General features: G+C 32.4%; 4 protein-coding genes and 1 long non-coding RNA gene across 13 annotated transcripts; 3 read left to right on the top strand and 2 right to left on the bottom strand.

The window, feature by feature from the left end:
* The first annotated feature begins 29 nt into the window (after nucleotides 1–29).
* On the top strand, nucleotides 30–5,187 carry LOC116345361 (vacuolar protein sorting-associated protein 11 homolog). The gene is made up of 13 exons (XM_031774655.1): nucleotides 30–464; nucleotides 598–666; nucleotides 774–947; nucleotides 1,069–1,527; nucleotides 1,636–1,769; nucleotides 1,931–2,333; nucleotides 2,398–2,481; nucleotides 2,548–3,275; nucleotides 3,346–3,518; nucleotides 3,605–3,732; nucleotides 3,832–4,001; nucleotides 4,064–4,295; nucleotides 4,373–5,187. The coding sequence occupies exons 1-13, from the start codon at nucleotides 450–452 to the stop codon at nucleotides 4,853–4,855; spliced, it is 3,252 nt and encodes a 1,083-aa protein (XP_031630515.1). The 5' UTR covers nucleotides 30–449; the 3' UTR covers nucleotides 4,856–5,187.
* Nucleotides 5,188–7,107: 1,920 nt separating this feature from the next.
* LOC116345201 (clathrin light chain) lies at nucleotides 7,108–12,687 on the bottom strand. 7 transcript variants are annotated; one of them, XM_031774383.1, is made up of 7 exons: nucleotides 12,578–12,687; nucleotides 12,135–12,410; nucleotides 11,286–11,369; nucleotides 10,924–10,965; nucleotides 9,797–9,986; nucleotides 8,481–8,492; nucleotides 7,108–7,378 (listed from the first exon to the last, which is right to left on the bottom strand). In XM_031774383.1, exons 2-7 carry the CDS (start codon nucleotides 12,286–12,288, stop codon nucleotides 7,201–7,203), a joined length of 660 nt encoding a protein of 219 aa, XP_031630243.1. In that variant the 5' UTR covers nucleotides 12,289–12,410; nucleotides 12,578–12,687; the 3' UTR covers nucleotides 7,108–7,200. The 7 variants fall into 7 exon arrangements, with proteins under 7 accessions (XP_031630243.1, XP_031630244.1, XP_031630242.1 ...); XM_031774384.1 differs by having other exon boundaries at nucleotides 12,475–12,627; XM_031774382.1 differs by having other exon boundaries at nucleotides 12,135–12,627.
* A 212-nt stretch (nucleotides 12,688–12,899) lies between these two features.
* On the top strand, nucleotides 12,900–15,861 carry LOC116345199 (postacrosomal sheath WW domain-binding protein). Of its 3 annotated transcripts, none has more exons than XM_031774379.1 (7): nucleotides 12,900–13,090; nucleotides 13,793–14,178; nucleotides 14,256–14,405; nucleotides 14,490–14,618; nucleotides 14,870–15,070; nucleotides 15,355–15,437; nucleotides 15,509–15,861. In XM_031774379.1, the coding sequence occupies exons 1-7, from the start codon at nucleotides 13,035–13,037 to the stop codon at nucleotides 15,560–15,562; spliced, it is 1,059 nt and encodes a 352-aa protein (XP_031630239.1). In that variant the 5' UTR covers nucleotides 12,900–13,034; the 3' UTR covers nucleotides 15,563–15,861. The 3 variants fall into 3 exon arrangements, 2 of the variants coding, with proteins under 2 accessions (XP_031630239.1, XP_031630238.1); XR_004201487.1 differs by having other exon boundaries at nucleotides 12,901–13,090; nucleotides 14,490–14,675; nucleotides 15,328–15,437; nucleotides 15,509–15,550; XM_031774378.1 differs by having other exon boundaries at nucleotides 12,901–13,090; nucleotides 14,490–14,675.
* Nucleotides 15,862–16,374: 513 nt separating this feature from the next.
* Nucleotides 16,375–17,890, bottom strand: LOC116345200. Its single transcript, XM_031774380.1, has 6 exons — nucleotides 17,716–17,890; nucleotides 17,582–17,651; nucleotides 17,264–17,505; nucleotides 16,988–17,171; nucleotides 16,629–16,919; nucleotides 16,375–16,561 (listed from the first exon to the last, which is right to left on the bottom strand). The coding sequence occupies exons 1-6, from the start codon at nucleotides 17,770–17,772 to the stop codon at nucleotides 16,467–16,469; spliced, it is 939 nt and encodes a 312-aa protein (XP_031630240.1). The 5' UTR covers nucleotides 17,773–17,890; the 3' UTR covers nucleotides 16,375–16,466.
* A 647-nt stretch (nucleotides 17,891–18,537) lies between these two features.
* On the top strand, nucleotides 18,538–19,101 carry LOC116345202. The gene is made up of 2 exons (XR_004201488.1): nucleotides 18,538–18,629; nucleotides 18,742–19,101. It is a non-coding gene; the product is annotated as an uncharacterized LOC116345202 (long non-coding RNA).
* The last annotated feature ends 140 nt before the right edge of the window (nucleotides 19,102–19,241 follow it).

Genomic DNA, 19,241 nt, shown 5'->3' with positions numbered 1-19,241 from the left:
AAAATAAGCGAAACGTCAAAATCGAATGTACCTATGAATGAGTGTATACAAGATTGAAATTATTTAATTGTGCACATATTTACCATCACAAATCCAATTAAAATGACATCGATGCTTTAGGCAAATCAATTCAAATTTTTATTTATTTTGTGTCAATAATTGAAGAAAGTTGGGATAAAACGAGTAATCGATTGTTTACAATTTGGAAATTGTCGAAAATTGTTGATCATTGAATTCGGTGTATCAATCCATAGTCATCGTTTCGCAACAAAAAGAATCAATCTTTGGTGTCGGTTCATTGTTTAAGATATCGAAGTGTACGTAGGATATGCTTTTGAATCGATTTTCAACGCCAAATTATATACAAACACACCCATTTACATCGACAAAAATTATCGTCGCTTCGTTTGTCGAATTTGAACGCCGACCGATAGTGATATCGCTACACAATGGCCATTTTTGAAGTAAGTTTTGTTGATTTGTGCATTTCAGTCAGAACGATTCACAGTCTGAAGCATACGACTACCAATTTATTTCTCTTTCTCTCTCTCTCTCTTCCCATCATTCTCTGTCGCCTTTTCGTTCATCATGTTACAGTGGAGAAAGTTCAATTTCTTTGATTTAAAAAACAATGCCGACCATGGCAAACTGGCCGAAGTGCTAAAGGTAAATGTGATAACAGTCAAATAGAATTGACGAAGTTCAAAGTTGTTATTACTTTGCATTTTTCAACTGAGTGTGTGTTTGTGTTTTTTTTCTTCATATTTAAATAGGAGGCAACCATAAAATGTACAACAAATGGAAATAACCAAATTATTATTTGTGATTCGTATGGTTGTATTCACATATTTGATCGAAATTGGGAGGCGTCAACATTCAAAGGTCATGTCGGACCCATTGAGTTATGTGAACTATCGCGTCAACACAATCTTTTAATTACAGTCGGAGTATGTTCCACGTTTTATTTTTTTGATATTATGACATTTTCATTGATTGATACAAGCAAAGAAAACCGGTGCAAATTATGCAAATCTCAATCAATTTGTTTGTTTATTTTTATAATTACAGAAAGATGACAATGGAACATTGCCCGTTTTTAAAATATGGAATTTATCAAAGGCATCGAATGTAAATGGTGGCATTTCAATGCCATGCGTTCGCACCGAAAAAATTATACTACAAAAACCGACCGCAATTGCTGTATCCGAAAATGGTCATTACTTTGCAATTGGTTTTGATCGTGGCACAATTGCATTATATCGCGGTGACATTAGTCGAGATCGTTCGAAAAATCTAAAATCCATTTCAGCCGGTTCAACACCAATTACTGGCATTGCATTTAAACAGCATACAAAAACGGTACAAATGTTTGTGTGCTCGGAATCGGGCGTTTTGGTTTATAATTTACAACATAAGGATCGTGAAGTGAAAACGGTGCTTGATAAAAATATTGCGCCAACACGATGCTGTGCCTTACAAACAGCCCATGGAACGAACGAAAGTCATTTTATGGTGGGAAAAGATGATGTAAGTTATGAATTAAAAACAGTGACGCATTCAATATGAGAATCACATTTTTTTATGATGACGAACATATTCCATATCCGATGACACAATGTTTTATACCATTTTCAGGCAGTTTATTGCTATACAATCGATGGTCGAGGTCCATGTTATGCACTCGAAGGTGAAAAGTCCATTATACAATGGTTCCGATCACATCTGTTAACCATTTCAAAACCCACCAAAAATACCATGTCGTTACAAAAGTAAGTGTTTATGACGTAAAACATCGGTACATTGAAACATTTTTGAAATATGACGTTTTTGGAATTTGCGTTTTAAAATCGTTCACCTTTTTCCTTGTTGAATGGATCTTTTGAGAAATATAAAAGCTTTCCAATTAATTATTTATTTTTCATTCAAATAGAGAATCGGTGTTGACGGTCATTGATATTCTAAATAAATTTATCGTCTTTTCGACACCGATCGAATCAACGGTTGCCATACTCATTGAATTCGGTACATGTTTCATAATAACGGGCAATAAAATGGTTTATCATCTCGACGAAAAAGATTTACAAAGTAAATTAAGCTTATTATTCAAAAAGAATTTATACGATATTGCCGTTCGCATAGCGAAAAGTAATCAACATGATCCAGAAGGATTGGCTGATATTTTCAAACAATATGGTGATCATTTGTATGGCAAAGGTGATTTTTCTGGCGCTGTTGAACAATACATTAAAACAATTGGTTATTTGGAGCCATCGTATATCATTAGACGATTTTTAGATTCGAGACACATCAATTATTTGACCGATTATTTGCAAGTGAGTTCAATTTTGGAAGTAAAACTTTTCATTTTATCTCACGTCATAACGATATATGTTTCAGGCATTACACAAACAGGGAAAAGCAACAGCTGATCATACGACTCTGCTATTGAATTGCTTTACGCGTTTGGATAAAACGGATCAAGTAAGATGTGCACCGTTTTCGAAATTCAACAGAAAACTCATCTAAAAAAAATTCGTTTATTTCCAGCTCAAAGAGTTCCTGAGCAATGATCAAAATCCGGATTTAATCTTTGATTTAGATGTAGCTATTAAAGTGTGTCGAAATGCATCCGTTGAACATGCTTTGGTTTTGGCCAAACGAAATCTAAAATACGATTCATGTATTAGTATCCTAACGGAAGATATGTGCGCGTATGGTGATGCACTCGATTATATTGCCGAACTGCCATTTGAACATGCTCAGAAAAATTTGAAAAAATACGGTAACATTTTGATGAAAAACTGTCCTCAACGAACAACGGAATTGCTGAAAAAACTCTGCACCGATTACTATCAATCGCAAAACAATGATAATGGCGATGTTCGTGATTCGGGCCCAAATGACATCGGTAGCAATAATTTAATGACCAATTCTACGTTATTTTTCGACACATCACCCCACATTGATCGTGCGAATCCAGAGGATTTTATTCATCTTTTTACAAAGGCTGAACCAGAGTTACTGATCGATTTTCTTGAACATTTACTTACCAACATGAGCAATTGTTCACAATTAGTGTACAATACATTGATTGAACATTATCTACGATGCTGGAAAATCGATTCAAGAGCCGAAAAACGGTTGTTGGAAATTCTGCGACGAACATCGTCCAACGATGAACCAAGTCTGCCATACGATCGAAATCATGTGCTCATCTTATGTAGTACGTACGAATTTTGGCCAGGAATTATGTACATTTATGAAGAGCAAGAATTGTAAGCACTTTTTTTATAACAACGACGATCGGAATTCATTTAATCACTTTTTTACATCATTTTTTTCTAGATACCATTTGATTGTACGATATTATTTGAAAATTGGCGATTACAATAGTTTGATCAACACTTGCAAACGATTAGGTAAAATGCAGCCATCGTTGTGGTTACAGGCATTGACCGGTCTACGTGATAATAAAAATGCGCCAACCAATTTGCTTTCGCAAGTATTACAAGTGATCGGTGAGTTTCTTCTTTTTCTGCCCAATGAAATGATACTTTTGATCGATATAAATGGCATAATTTGTTTTGTTGTTGTTTTTCCATAGCTCAAGAAAAGCTGCAGTCACCGTTACAAGTGTTAATGTGTTTGGCCGTTGAAAACGGGCCAAATCTATCAGCCGTTCGTGATTATTTTCTACAAGTATTCCAAAAGGATAACGAGTCTGCTAGAAATGTATGCCCTTCCTAAACCTATTTTTAAATTGTCAATTTAAACGATTATTTTTTGTGCGATTGACATCAAAATCCAATTTCTCTCGAACTTGCATTCCAGGAAGAAGAATTAGTTGAGAAATATCGCAAAGATTCGGTGAAATTGAGAGAGCACATACAACAATTGAATGAACGTCCAATCGAATTTCGTGGCACTCTCTGCGACACATGTAATCAACCACTGACAATGCCTTCACGTTATTTCCTCTGCCAACATGCCTACCACCAAGAGTAAGTTGCTTAGCCGAAAAATGAATGTGTAACTAATTTGAATGTCTTATAATTGATTTCAGTTGCCTTCGGGGCTATTCAGAGAATGATAAAGATTGTCCGGTGTGCCGTGCAAAGAATTTGCAGTTGATCGACGCATTACAAGCTCAAAGCGAGTCACGTGCACAGCATGAAACCTTCCACAATCTCTTGAATCGATCTACCGAACCATTTTCGGTGGTTGCTGAGTACTTCGGTCACGGAATGTTTAACAAAATTTTGATTGTCGAAGAGCCGGATGAAGTTAGTCAAGATGTATGTCATTTTATTAAAATTAATTCGATTATTCAGTTTGATTTTTACTTAAAATCATATTATTCTCTGCGAACCAGGTAATCAAGGCAGCTCAGAAGCAACACACTCAGCATACCGAAGCAAATCCATACGATAAATATGGTTCGGGTGCTGAATCAAAACTTCGTCTAGAAGAGACCAACACAATGAGTAATAAAATGTCAAATACGGCTTATTATGCGGCACCGGTGCCAGAGGGACGTATGAGAGCACAGGAACAATCTAGATTTGTCTCGCACGATATAAAGTCACAAGATCTAGAACGACGTCCTATAAAACCAGTTCAAGAATATAGAAGACCAGTGCCAAATGCAACGATTGCCGTTCCGAAAAATTCCAACACGCCGAAGAATCCATTCGACGAAGATGACGATAACAATGATAAATATGATGAATCAAAGAATCCATTCGCCGATGATGAAGATGACTCACCGAAAACAGAGGTTGCCAAAGATGTAAGCAGTAGTGTTCAAAGTAATCCGTTCGGCGATTATGATGATAATTTGAATCCATTTGAATAGAAAATGAATGAAATATTTTGATTTTGATGCGATTACAAACACACCAAATTGGAGCAAGATGCACAATATTCTGTGATAAATAAATAAACAAACAAAACACAATCACATTTGGATTGTCATCTGAAACTTTTATTCAAACATTCCAACGATAAGAAATGAGTGAATGCATATATGCCTCCAAAGAACACTCGAAATTCAATGAAATCGCTTCGAATATTCAAACAAAACAACAATATAAAAAAAATGCTGAGTTCTTTTAATCGTTATCTGTTCCGTTATTATGTCATTTGTAATTATTTGAAATAAAACCAAATATCACACAAAACACCAAAGTGGCTGAAATGTTTTTAAAATTCATAAAATAAGTAATCCATATTCAAATATTCTGCCTCCTTCTTTGTATAAACATTGTGCACACAAAGGTCACCTTTCTTTAAAACAGAACACCAATTTTCGGCCGGTTTGCACATATTTCCAGGGACAACCTCAACTGAACCTTGCTTATTTGCAGTATATGGTTTGTTTTCTCGTCATCAACATGATGTGAAAATATCAAAAAATCCGATTTATCTGGATTTTTATTCGTCGCTTTGTTGTTCACGGAAATTTACAGCTCAATTGAATTCATTGCCACTTTCCTTGTGTGATCTATATTCTACTGTCTCTCTATCCACTGCTAGAATTGGTCGAATATACCAAAATGCGTGTATTTTTTATGTATGTGATCTTGGAAAGATCATTTAAATGTTGCTAATTTAGGCATTCATTGGCTCAGATTAATCAATTTGCTATGATAAATATCGAAATGAAAAACATCTTTGAGTTTAATTTTCATCGATTTAATGAAATATAAAAATGACGGTAAATCACATTGTTTACGTCTTATTTTAAAAACACTTTAGTTGCTTTTGAAACGTTTGGCCGGAACTAAGGAATCGATGTGCTGATCGTTTTGGCGTTTACGGTCGGATTTTTCATCCATGGTCGCCGCATTTTGTGGATCATTAAAACACAATGCTCTTCGAGCTCCATCATTTTGTCCGTTTTTCTTATCGAAAATTTTTTCAACTTTATTGACTGGCGGAGTCTACAAAAAAATTCCACAAAACGGTTACATCACATTTTGAACATATCGAAAATTAAATTATCTATTTTCAGCTTGTTTTCAACTCACCGGCATTATTTTAATTATGCTTGGAATAATTTTCAAAGATGGTCCAATTCGTTCACTTGCTCTCTTTATTATGAACAAAAAATATGACTAAAAGAGAGTATAAAAATCAATCAGTGAAAGTTTGTTTTGCGTAGTCGCAGTTAAATAAATAATAACATTAAGATCCGATGATATGAGACCCGATAAATTTTTGAAATGTTTTAAGAATTAGGCCATAACAATTTTTTATTAACAAATTGACATATTACATTTTCAAGCCGAGAACTTATACATATCATTATGGCATGTCATATTCAAATATTTTCCCAATTTAATATAAGCTTCAATTCGTAATCAAATCTAAAAGACATTAAAATGGTTTAAATGAATCGGTAGCAATTTGATTTCGGTAGTAATAAAATCCTTCCATCGCGATCAATTTCGTTTCAATAAAAACAGCGTTCGATGGAATAATGTAGCAAAATTGTTTTGCATTATTTGCAAAAAATAAACACACATAAATGTAATTCGATTTTCATAAATATTTATTGAGCAAAGAACTTTAAAATTGTATGATTCAATGACACCTGATATGTGACTGTGTTACTTACATACTGCTCATTTTTTCAATAATATTTACATATTGCATTTTCAAATATAATTGATCGGTAGCTGAAACTGGCTCGTTCATAAGAGAATTTTATCCATTATTATGTGCAGAATAATGAATAATTATCAGCAGACAATATATTTAGCTGCCGTCATCTGGATATTTCAGCTCATCTGGATGCCGTCAGCAGATGATGCGAAGTGAAAACAATAGAAGTGATTGTTATAGTAATACAGCAAGCTTATATACCTATAACAATCAATTCTATTGTTTTCACTTTGTATCATCTGCTGACGATATCCAGATGAGCTGTAATATCCAGATGACGACAGCTAAATATATTGTCTGATTATCAGAATCAATACTTTTTCACTAAAGAGTATTTTTTTATCATTGAAGCCTCCTTTTTTGAAAAATTGCCCCCCGTTCTTTACCTTTTAATCGGTCCAACACTGAATATAAAATCTAAATTTAATATAAAATCTCCAATTGATCTTATTTTATCTAAGTAATTTTTTTTATTAATCGAATATTTCTTCATATTTTTTTTATTGTATTAATTTTATTAACAATCAAGGCTCTTTAGGCATTGTTGGTCAATGGTGTTTGCTTCAATTGTAGAATGATTGATCGCATTCGACTCACGTCGCGGCTCGATTTGCTTGATTTTGGATTGAAATCACACAGTTTTGCAATGCGTTCCCATTCGGTGCCCGGTTCAATTTCAGCTGTTTCAGCTACGAATTGCTTCTCTGCATTTCTGTATATTTAATAAACGGATATCAAATTAAAAACAAATTTTTAATTAGAAACATGATATTCAAACAAAAATGAACCAAAATAAAATGTCTATTTAACTAACTAGAAAAATCGGTTATAACAAAACAATATTATCTATTTAAAAGCTAAGATATTAAGGAAAAATTAAAAAAATGGTTGCAAAATGATGATCAATGTCAAAAATTAAATCACAAAAGCTGGAAAAATCGAAGCACCCATAGAGAAGTATCGATGTAAAGAGAAGTTATCCATACGTAATGGATGCATGTATGCAAATGTGTGTATGTAAGTGTATCAATATTTCTAAAATAACAATAACCTACCAAAAACCAACTAGAGCAAGCACAAAATCACACACATAGGTAATATTATAATTGTGTGCGTTTTTTTAATAAATGAAATCGAAAATGCCAAATGACTATGAAATCTACGAAATCCAAACCAAAGTAAAAACCAAAAATAGAAAGAACTAACTCCAATAAAAAGAACAAGAATAGGAGCAAACGATAAATTGTGAAAGAAGGTAGTTACTTGTGTACACAGATCAATTTTTAATGTTGACAAATCAGGTTGATATTGGTTAAATGAGAAGATAAATGATTGCAGTCAAATTGAAATGATTTTGTTGCAAATCCTTTTTTTTGAATTTGGAAACAAATGACGTTCAAATAAAGAGAAAAAGAGAGAAAGCTTTGAGTTGCTCTGTATCGATGTATCGACATATCAATTTATTCAACCCGTTCAGTAAACATTCAACAATCATAAAAAATCTTTGGCCAAATAATGTATATAATGTTTTGTGGATATTAATGAAATGCATGCCCAAAAAAATGTAATTCGATTGCCAAACCAAATTAAAAAAAATGAACAAAAGCGACGAATTTCGGATGCAATGCAAATAGAACACACACAAAATATGATTTGATTTGAAAACACAAACACGAGTGGATTACAAGGCATTATTTCATAAACACAAAAAGAAACATATTGGATCACATGAAAATGCTAATGTTTGTATATAGTAAAACTTAGCAAATAAAAAAATATATGTGTAAATTAGCTGTCGGTTTGTTTCTACTCACTTTGCCGATTCCCTGTGTTGTTTAGTATGAGGAGTTTTTGGTATTTTTTAGTTTTTTTTTCGTTTTTTGAAATTGACATTTTATGTCATTTTTTTGTCGTTAGGGAAGTGTGGTTGATAAAAAAAGAGGAAAAGCATAACTTTTAGCACCATATAGTAATCTTAGTTGTATAAAATATATAACAATTATTGTACAAGCAATATATCACTGTGAGGTGTGAAACATAGCACTGATGACGATCGATTCAAAAATGGGCGTTTTTAAATTATTTATTTACATTTAATCATTTTTGAACCGATAGTGTCTCTTCTAGTAACAATGGAAATGTTCATCAGTTTGAAATTCTCCATTTGCTTCATTTCACACTCGAATAAATTTGTTTCACATTTTTTCTGATAATATTTGTTTTTTTTTTTTTATCTCAAATGAATATTTGTTGGTAGTTTAGATAGCTGTAAGCCATTCTCGTACACAATTTAAAAAAATCATCATACAAAAAATGTATTTCTGTGTATATAATGTCATTCGTATTAGTAGATGTACTTTTTATTTTTATCTATGGTATTTCCCCTTCACAAAATGTTGACCGAAAAAATTATGCAACACTTGAACTATTTTCGACATCGTTTATATCCATATCCAAATTCATGACCATTTAAAAAAAATCTTTTCGCCACAAATCCAATTAAAACTAACTCATTGAATGAGATACCGAATTTTCTGTCAAGGTTTTTTGTTTTTAAAATAAATGTTTCAATTTATTTTCAGCCTATAGCTAAACTGTTCCCTCTTGTAAAGGAGAATTAAAAAAAATGAACAACAGCAAATAAAAAACAAACATTTTCGTTTGAGAGTTGGCAAAAAAAATCTGGTAAAAAAAGTTAAAAGCAGCGTAATCATTATAACGTAAAAGAACGGTAAGATTGAAAAATCTATAAACATGACTTCGAGAGACAAAGAAATTAGCAATAAAAATAAATTGAAAAAGAAAAAGAAAACACTTGATCCAGTCGTGTGAGGAATGAAAAAGAAAATAAAAACACATACCAGAAATGCGTTTAACAACAACAATAAAAAGACGAATTATAGGTTGAAAATTAAAAAAAAAAAAAGAATGAAACATAAGGTCTGATCGAAAAAGCGATTCAAGAAAAATTCAAACACATTTACGGAAATCTAAAAAAAAGTGGCCAGTTTTAGCAAAACCCAGTTTGGAAGAGACAGAGAAAGATAGATATAATAAAATAAGGGAAGAACCATATCGAATGTCGAAAATTGGAAATGTATTGTAAGTTAAATGTTTCCATTGAATTTACCTATTGGACGCTTTCGTTTTGCTGATCGCTTCCCCATGATTCTTGTACCAATCTTCCAGCTCTTTCTTTGCCTGATCGCGCAATTCCAACTTTTTCTTCTCCTCTTCGCGATCCTTTTCTTCGAGACGCGTTTGCTGTTCTTCACGCCATTTCTTTATTTTTTCCGGTTCTTCACGTACAGGTGGATTCACTGTTTATGAATACACACACACATACAAAATTCAGATAAATTTATTTCATTTAAACAAATTTAAAACACATTTATGTCTAGAAAAGGGTAGCAATTGTATTGTGGAATAAATCAACCGGCTAAGCCTATGAAGAGACAAAATGCGAATTCCCCTCATCTGTGCCATCTTGTATTCCATAGTTGAACTCAATTACAATGAATTGAATCGAAAAAGAGAAAAAAAACAACAACAGTAACATGGCTACATAGATCTGTTGACCAGTGAGATACGTATAGCAATGGAATGAAAGAATGAAGAAAGCGTATATGTGTATGTATGCATCAGCACGCATAGATGTACAGCTCTGTGTGGCCGTGCTATTGTTGTTGTTTTTTCACTTTTTCATTTCAATGCTACAGAATTAAATTCAGTTTTTGCATCTAATTCACACTAAAATCAGATGGCGCTCATTAGCGAGATTCGCAAAAAAAAGTCTCCAATCTCATACAAATATACACCGGCTGGAATAAATAAAACGGTGAAACACAAAAGCGAAAACGATTTATTTATAGATATTTTTTTAGCGAATTTCAAACAGTTTCGGTGTTAGTGGTTTTCATATAGCAAATGTGTGAGTACAATTGAAGTACGGCCACGAAATGAACGGTTTTGTTAAATTCGGTGTGTATGTGCTGATGTGAAAAATATGGCATTAAAATGAGGCACATAAAAAATGAAGCTTTTTTTGGCTCGATAAATTATGATTGAAAATAACCGGTTAATATAAATAATGAATAGTGAATGGATATGTTGGACGTGGATATTTTAGTTGTTCAACACAATGAACAAAGTGCAAAAAAGAATTTGTTAAACGGAAACAGAGCATAGGATAGACAAAATACGCACACGCACACACACACACTGCACACATTTTACATCAAAACAACGACCGCTTACCTTCTTCATTGAATTCGTATTCATGTTCATAGCTAATGAAACCTTTTTTTTTTCATTTCGGTGGAGGAACGAAAAAGAAAAATAAATGTACGTTTCGATTTGAAAATTAAAATATTTTAAAAAAATCATCATTAAAATTGAATGAAAGGGAAAAAAAAACATGAAATGTCAACTTAAAATTTACTGAAAATGAAATGAATGATGATAATAAATGCTGCGATTAATAGGGGCGGGTGGAGGCATTTGGTTAAAATTGCGTTTTATTTAATTCGCTCATTTGTTTACGCTTTCGTAATAATTGGGTTTAAATGTAGACGAGTATTAAAATGTATTTATGATGTTGGAGCAATGGTTTTCATTACCTGTACCGTTTGAAGCAGAAAAATCCTGTTCAATGTCATTGTTAATCATTTCAAAACTGCCGGAAAACTCTTGTTTACCATCTTCTATTTATGTGCGAATTTGCAATAAAATTTATAATTTTATGAGTATATGGCACACAATTGAATGGCAGTTGATGATGATGATAACGGATGAATTGTCAATTGAGTGTCGATTGCCAATTTGCAGGTGGTTATTAATATAAAGCCGATTTTTTTGAAATTTGTTTTTTTTTTAATTAAAGAAATCGGTGATTGTTGACGGTTTTTATATGATTTATCAACATTCCATAGCGAAACACGCAATTTCAAATAAATTTGATTGGTGTAAGTAATACAAAATGCAGCCATGTTAACATCAAATGAAAAGAAAAGAAAAAAAAAACAAAAATTAAAAAACAAAATTTAAACAAAAATTAAACAAGTAAGAATTGTTCAAAAAAAAAACATGTAAGTTATGTGAGTTTTTGAGTACTATTGTACAATCATCGCTATACGCCAAATAATAATGTTTAGTTCTTTGTTCATCATTTATCATTTTCGCCGTTGTGTGTGTAATAATGTTATAAACAAATTCAAGTTCAAGACGAACATATATGGAACGCCCCTTGGAATGTGATACCAAAGTAGGCCGTCAAAAGTGACAATGATAAATTCTGAAGAGTAATTGAATTATTGAGCGTTCATCACATCAAAAACTCTCTGTATTTCTTACAATTTAATGCGTTTTTCATCAATGCAATACCAATAAAAATGTCTATTGCTACGAAATGGAAAGTTTTTCGGTTTTCGTCTCTAGTTAACTGTCCATATTGTTGTTTTTGTATTTACCTGAATTGGCCGGTGCACCTTCACTGGTGTTTGATTCACTTGCTGCTGGAATAACATCGTCGCACAAACCAGCCAATTGATCTTTTTCACGTGCCAAAAATTCGGCAGCTGGATCAACATCAGCTTGATCAAAATTATCGCCAAATCCGTCCATGACTAATCCACCCTTTTTTCAAATATGTGTTACTTCTTTAGATACGATGTGATTAATTGTGTGTATGTTTAAGTTAACGGAAGACCACTCTCTCTCTCTATCTCATACACAAAAAATAATAACTATAAGCAAACAATTAAGCGAATTAGAAACAAACAATGAGCCACCCCAGTCGAAGATACGAACAAAAATTGCGACTGAATACGTTTATGGGAAATATGTTCGTAAAATAAATTACAGCATTCAATTGTCGTGCAATTTACAAATTATAAATTTACGCTTAGCTTACACAAAAGACACTATACGTCTTGTAGCTCGCACACAAACGATAGATATAAATACTTGGAAAAATCAATTTGTGTATATGTGGACAATGTTTGATGACAGTAAGCAATTCAAGTAATCACTTTTGGGTGTTGCCCGATTGTCGTATACGACGCACACAGCGACCTCTTGTTTTTACTCGTTTCGTCTTTTTTGGCATATTGTTTATGTATCGTAAATGGAAACTTTCTTGTTTTTTTTTTTCAATTTCGGTTTTGTCTTATTTGAAAGAACACTGGCAACCCATAACACATAAATTATACATATATATATATATATGTACCAGCCAGTCATTCGTCGTCATTTATAAGAGTATTAGACAGTGATTTGATATTGTTTTAGGTTGAAAAAGAAAATTTATTTTGAAATTCGAATTTATATTTTTTGTCTGTCGTAACAAAAAAAATAAACATTTTTTCGTAATGTCGATTAATACTGCTCATGCAAATAACGGTGTGTTAATTCATGCTGGAGAAGCGTAAGTAAAGTTATTTTTATGAAAACATTCACGATGTAAATACGAATATATACCTTGATTTTGCACCGTTTCATTCCATTTAAATGAATCGAAATTTAAACGACATGTCATGTGAAAATTATTTAGAAAAAATGTCATCATTTTGGTGTGGATTCACAGATTTTAATCAACTAATTTCCAAAATTATTCAAAGAAAAAGAAGCATACATTGCAATTATTGCGCAAATGTAATGTTCAAACGATGACTCATTCAATCATATGACGTGAGCGTTTTCTCGTTTCCTTTTACTCTATCAATCTGATAAATATCAATGTATACGCTGCTCAATAATTTTGCTGGATGCTTTTTATCAACGAATCAGTTGATTATATACCGGAATTTAGTTTACATTCATTTTGTGCTCTCAATATTTAATGAGCCACGATACAGAAAGTTGACAATCATACAATGTTTTTCGGCTTTAAACCGAAAACACTTGTGATTAGGTTTTTGTATTTATGACGTGTGCCGTTGATATTTGATTAGCACATTCGGTGATTGATGTGTTAATGTTTTCAAAACACTTTGAACCGATATCAACATTCATCTGTATATTTAAATGTGTATGAGTTTTAATGAACGTTAATTTAAACAATGATTCATCGCTCCCATTAAATAACAATTAACTATTTTTGTATTATTTTTTCTTGCTTTGCTTTCAGAATTTTGATATTCAGCGAAAATGTAACGATTGAATTTTCTGGCCAAGATGGTCCATTGTTCAAAGGCACCAAACATGGTAGCATCTATTTGACCACACATCGTTTGATATTCAATGCTAAGAAACTTGAAGATGCCATGAAATCGTTCAGTTTTCCATTTATCTGTTTGAATGATGTTGAAGTCGAACAGCCATTGTTCGGCGCAAATTATATTCGTGGAAAAGTTCGAGCACAACCGGATGGAAATTTCATTGGCGAAGCAAAATTTAAATTGATTTTTAAATCAGGCGGCTGCATTGAATTCGCTCAAGCAGCACTAAGAGCCGCACATATGGCACAACAGAATGCTCATGGTGCCGAACCACCACCATATACACCACCATCAGGTAAATGACATTTAGAAGCATTTTTGTTTTCATCATGATGAGATTTTTATAACTTTTTTGCATGGTTTTCGTTGAAGGTGATTGGCACCAAGCACCGCCACCTGCATACACACCGCAGCCCGGTTTCTATGGATGGTTGCCAAATTCTGTATTCCCAAATAATCCCGATCCATCACAAGTTTATATGCACGATAGTCCACCACCCTACCCTGGAATCGTACCAAACAGTATGCCAACTTTTAAATTTTCTCTGTTCACTTCCAGCTTAGAGGACAGAGTACAAGACGTAATTGAATCGATTTTTCTTTCAGATCCACCCCCAAGCTATGGTGGCTATCAACAGCCTGGCTACCCAGCACAAGCTGGATATCCACAAGTACCACAAGGAGGTAATGGCTATCCCCAACCAAATGCTGGTTATCCCGGCCATCCGGCAGCAGGTGGGTATCCACAGCAAGTACCAAATGCAGCACCTTATGGTAACTCAGCACCAAGCTGTGAGTTTTTCTTTTGATTTGCAATTTTTTTTGTTCCTTTTTTTCCTGAAGAAAGTAAGACGAAAGTATTTTTTATGTTGCTTTTTTGCATTTCTATTGCACTAAATGTCTTGCTGCATGTTTTTATGTGTGATTTTCATATCAATCTGTACACGTGATGATCGCTTGAGAATAATATTTTGATTCCGTATCAGATCCACAAGGAGGTTGGCAAAATCCAGGATATCAACAACCTAGCTACCAACCCCAAGGACCTCCTAGCTATCCACCACAAGGACCTCCTAGCTATCCTCAACAAAATTCTGGATATCCTCAGCAAAATGCAGGGTATCCTCAGCAAAATTCTGGTTATCCATCAGGAGGAGCCTCTGCTGGTGGTTATGCACCACCACCAAGTAAGTATTTTAATATTAAATTATTAAATTAATACGTAGAATAATTGAAAGAAAAATTGAACGACGAACTTATGCCCATCGTGAATATATAGTCTTGACAAAGTTATTTCCTCCTATAAAATTTCAAAATGAACTTTGAGTAGTTTTCATTTGGTTTTAATGTTTTATATTATGTCTATTTGTCTATGCTTTCTGTTCAACTTTATTTTTTGGATGCACTGTGATGTTCTTGTAATTGACTATATTTTTTCGTGCAGACATGTAATATGTTTTTTGGTATTCAGATTCAAAAGAAGAAGAAGCAGCACAATCTTCATATAATCCCGTTCAACCAAATGGTCCCTATGCTCCACCACCAGGTTATAATGTAAGTGATTGTAAATTAAAATAAAACTTTTAACTAAAAATGTACTATAACTTGAATTATCTATTTCTTAGGATCCACCACCAAGCTACAATTCATTAAGCGACAGAGAACGAAAGAATCAATAAACATCTAAACATAATACAATAGCATCGAATAATAAACATTTTATATACATTTTCTATGCAAATATATTGATAGTATTATTGGCCGCCATTTAATCAATTATTGATATAATTCGTGGCTAAAGTGTCAACAGACATACACATAGGAGAAAAGCCTCTAAAATTTTACTAATCAATCTAAACACTGTAGTCGTTTAAATATTATTTTTTTCACATTTATTATATACCAATGTGGATATTTTAATTATGAATTGCAGTGCATGAATAAATTATCTGTATATTTTCAAACATTTTTAACCAAAGGATGAGCATTCCAATATTTATTATGAAAACGATAGAAAGAAAGGGACACATTCTAAAAATATGATTATATTCAAACTAATTTCCGCTCATTATTTCAATTTTTAAAGAAAAATATTCAAATTGTTGTCGTTGAAAATTGTCAAAAAAAATCTATATAAATTATCTTTGTATCATAAATTAATTTCAATAAATGTTACACAAAAAAGAACAACAAAAAAAAACGGTGTACTATTATAGTTACTAGTGTGGCCGAAGGTAAAATAAGAATTACTCATACACTGCCATAAGTATGGCCATTATGGTTTCCAAAATATCAAACTCCGCATTTGGTCAACTTACGACCAGTTCCATCAGGTCTACTGTAAGTATAGTGTATTAAACTAAAAAAGACAATATCAGCTGTTCACTCACATACAATTGAATGAACTAGAACAAAACCCCGAAATTGTGTTTTTTTGTATATTTAATTGATGATTTATTTTGAATAAATGTTTTTATATTTATTTGCATAATTTTTTTTTTCATAAATATACGCTTGAAATCTGTTCCATTTTCCAATAGTTTGCCTTTATTCAAACATTATTTCATTGTTTTTAAAAGATTTTCATTGAGATTGAACTGTATGCAGCTTGGTATTCAGTAAACTAGAACGATCCTTTGCAATATTTTTTTCATTCCAAACATATTGCAAATATTGGCCTGTATTGAAAAAAGTAATACAATCGATTATCTTCGGGTGCTAATTTTACTTGATATTATAAATTACCGAATGAAAACATGATCGGGAATAACATCACAAAATCGAGCATATCCCATGAATTGAGAGATAAGTTGTCCTTTTGCCATTTCCTGTAATATTCTCCAAAATCGTGCCTTTCACGATCAAAGAGACCGAATGCAACTCCCATAGTACGTAAATTTTGGTCAATTGTTTTCACTTTTTTCAGTTCTCTCGTCATATACATGATCCATAATATTGGAGAAAACATTACAATTAGATTGCTGCAATATTCCAAAATATTGAATCGATTCGCCAATTTTAGAGTCGAACAACCAACTAAAAATATTTATATAAAATATTAATCACAAATCACAATGGAAAATATTTCGCTCACAATGATGTACCTGACAATATAGTGACAGCGTAAAAAGCTACCACATGTAAAGGAGTGCGATAAACAACTTGCGCTTCAATGTCAGATTCACAGCCGAAAATTATCGAGATTCCTCCCAACGTGATGATGCTAATACAACATAAAACTTTCACGATTATAAATGGAGTTTTATGCAATAGTCGTTCATCTTTAGCCTATGTTTGTCAAAATGATCTCTATTATTTGAAAGAACTTAAAACCAAACGGAAATATATATCCGTTTTATCGGCAAATGAGTTTTACTTACATCATAATAAATGATTGACAAATGAAATAGTGCATTTGATATCGCAAAGGTGCCAGCACCAATTATACAAAACATATAATACGGCTCCTTGACTTTGTGAACAATCAATTCATTGCCCAATATCATAATTGACATGTAAATAGATGTTTCTGAGAGCAAAAATGTTAGACACTGCAAACATATCTTCGTGCAACGTCTTTCCCATTCGATATCTGGGATTACATTTATCATTGGCAGTGATACTGTATTAAACATGGAAAATGAGCAGTTTATATTCGGTTGATTGAAAAAAAAATAAGCTTCTTTAATATTCAGTACCTGTTGCCATGTTGAAATAAAACCAAGTAGATATGAACAAACTTTCGAAATCCCGTTCTTCATGTTCTTGCTAAGAAAAAAAAAACATTTAAATTTTAACACCTTTCACTATAGAATTTATTCATTTTTATTACCAAAGCCAAATTGTACACGATTAGGAAAATGAATAGTATCAGTGCAGAAATAGTCATTTTCAAATTAAACTATTGGTGTTTTAAATTTTGGACATCAAACAATATTCTGAATAATTTAAAAAAAACTCGCGTTCAGCGCTAGAATATTTACACTGTCACCACATATAACAGTACATATGAAATGGCAGTGGATTTGGCCGTATATTTTGATCAAACAATGATAGATTCCTAGGTAAAATCAGATTCATTTACACACATACATGCTCAAATTTGATGCTGTAATAAGTGTGAGTTTATCAGAAAATAAAACAGCTGGCAGATTGTGTACCCCTCTTACAACCCTCACATAGACATTTCTGAGGGGTGAGTTACTTCTGAAAATTATAAACATTGCTACTAGAGGTCATCGAACTGCAAATAAATAGTCATAAATTTTCCTGAACAAAAATGTGCACCTTTCGTCTAGTGATAACTAGTTTAAATTAGAATTGTAATTGTCATGAAAAATCGAAGGTGATATTGGTTCTTTAGTATAATTAAAAAAAAAAAATGAAAAATTGAATAAAGAGCACCCTTAAGATTAAAGACAGAAACCCGCTGAACACTTCAATCGGGTTTCCAATTATTATGAATTATTACATGAATTAATTTATATGCAAAATCCAACTGAATATTTTCATCTTCAGCAAAACTGATTTCTTTATTTGGTTTTCTGATTTTTGCTCTTATTAATGTATTGTATCCGTTAAAAAGGTCGCGCGGAATTTTGTAAGGACTTGATATTGTGTTGCCGTCAACGATTGAAGTGGTAACACTATATTTGACAGTTCAATGTGCTTCAAGTTACAATTCAAAAGATATACTTTCTCGGAGAACATCATTAGATTTACGAACATTCGTTAAAACAAATTAATGTAAGTAATGTAATTAATAATATTTTTTTTACTTTAAATTTGACAAATCTGTAGATTTACGTGAAAATGTAAAAATTTGTTAAAAACTTTTAAATATTTTGTTCAATTTAAGACTTAAATAACGGAATCGACGAAATAAGAAGACATAATGAACGGAACGAAGATGTGCGATATGCATTCGACGCTGATGGCCATAGATCCAGGTGGTGCTGTAGGAGTGGATCTGATCGATGATTGTTTGGAATATACTTCAATTTCATATCACAGTGTGATTCTCATAAAAAATTGAAGATGATATTGGGCCTTCTTTATTGGTCCTAACTAACATGTGACGAATAGACAACCGTAAACTCTATGATGCAGCAAAAATTCAATATTAACAATTAAATTCTGTCGCTCACTGATAATAAACCGTTCGAAAAACTCATTCACATTGGTCTGAAATAAACTCAATTTATCACGAATTTGTAAACTTTTATTTGCATAAAAACCATGATTAATTCGAATGCATAATTTGTCCAATTATTGCTACTTACCGAATAACATGCACATGTTCCAAATTATGAATCATATGCGATGATATTTAAGAAAAATGGTTGAGAGAAAACATGG

Source organism: Contarinia nasturtii, unplaced genomic scaffold, assembly GCF_009176525.2.
Source record: "Contarinia nasturtii isolate CC-2019 unplaced genomic scaffold, AAFC_CNas_1.1 Cnas_scaffold_1240, whole genome shotgun sequence".
NCBI classification, from domain to species: Eukaryota; Metazoa; Arthropoda; class Insecta; order Diptera; family Cecidomyiidae; genus Contarinia; species Contarinia nasturtii.
This window is presented reverse-complemented; position numbering and strand designations above follow the sequence as displayed.

Coding starts and splice junctions, on each gene's coding strand:
- LOC116345361 (XM_031774655.1), top strand. Junction 948..1,068: donor ATCTTTTAATTACAGTCGGA/GTATGTTCCACG, acceptor TTATAATTACAG/AAAGATGACAATGGAACATT. Junction 2,334..2,397: donor ATTTGACCGATTATTTGCAA/GTGAGTTCAATT, acceptor TATATGTTTCAG/GCATTACACAAACAGGGAAA.
- LOC116345201 (XM_031774383.1), bottom strand. CDS start 12,288: ATGGACGGATTTGGCGATAATTTTGATCAAGCTGATGTTGATCCAGCT. Junction 11,370..12,134: donor AGGTGCACCGGCCAATTCAG/GTAAATACAAAA, acceptor GCACATAAATAG/AAGATGGTAAACAAGAGTTT. Junction 10,966..11,285: donor TTCTGCTTCAAACGGTACAG/GTAATGAAAACC, acceptor GAAAAAAAAAAG/GTTTCATTAGCTATGAACAT.
- LOC116345199 (XM_031774378.1), top strand. CDS start 13,035: ATGTCGATTAATACTGCTCATGCAAATAACGGTGTGTTAATTCATGCT. Junction 14,676..14,869: donor TGGTAACTCAGCACCAAGCT/GTGAGTTTTTCT, acceptor ATTCCGTATCAG/ATCCACAAGGAGGTTGGCAA. Junction 15,071..15,354: donor TGGTTATGCACCACCACCAA/GTAAGTATTTTA, acceptor TTTGGTATTCAG/ATTCAAAAGAAGAAGAAGCA.
- LOC116345200 (XM_031774380.1), bottom strand. CDS start 17,772: ATGACTATTTCTGCACTGATACTATTCATTTTCCTAATCGTGTACAAT. Junction 17,172..17,263: donor TGTCAATCATTTATTATGAT/GTAAGTAAAACT, acceptor TGACAAACATAG/GCTAAAGATGAACGACTATT. Junction 16,562..16,628: donor CCCGATCATGTTTTCATTCG/GTAATTTATAAT, acceptor TTTTCAATACAG/GCCAATATTTGCAATATGTT.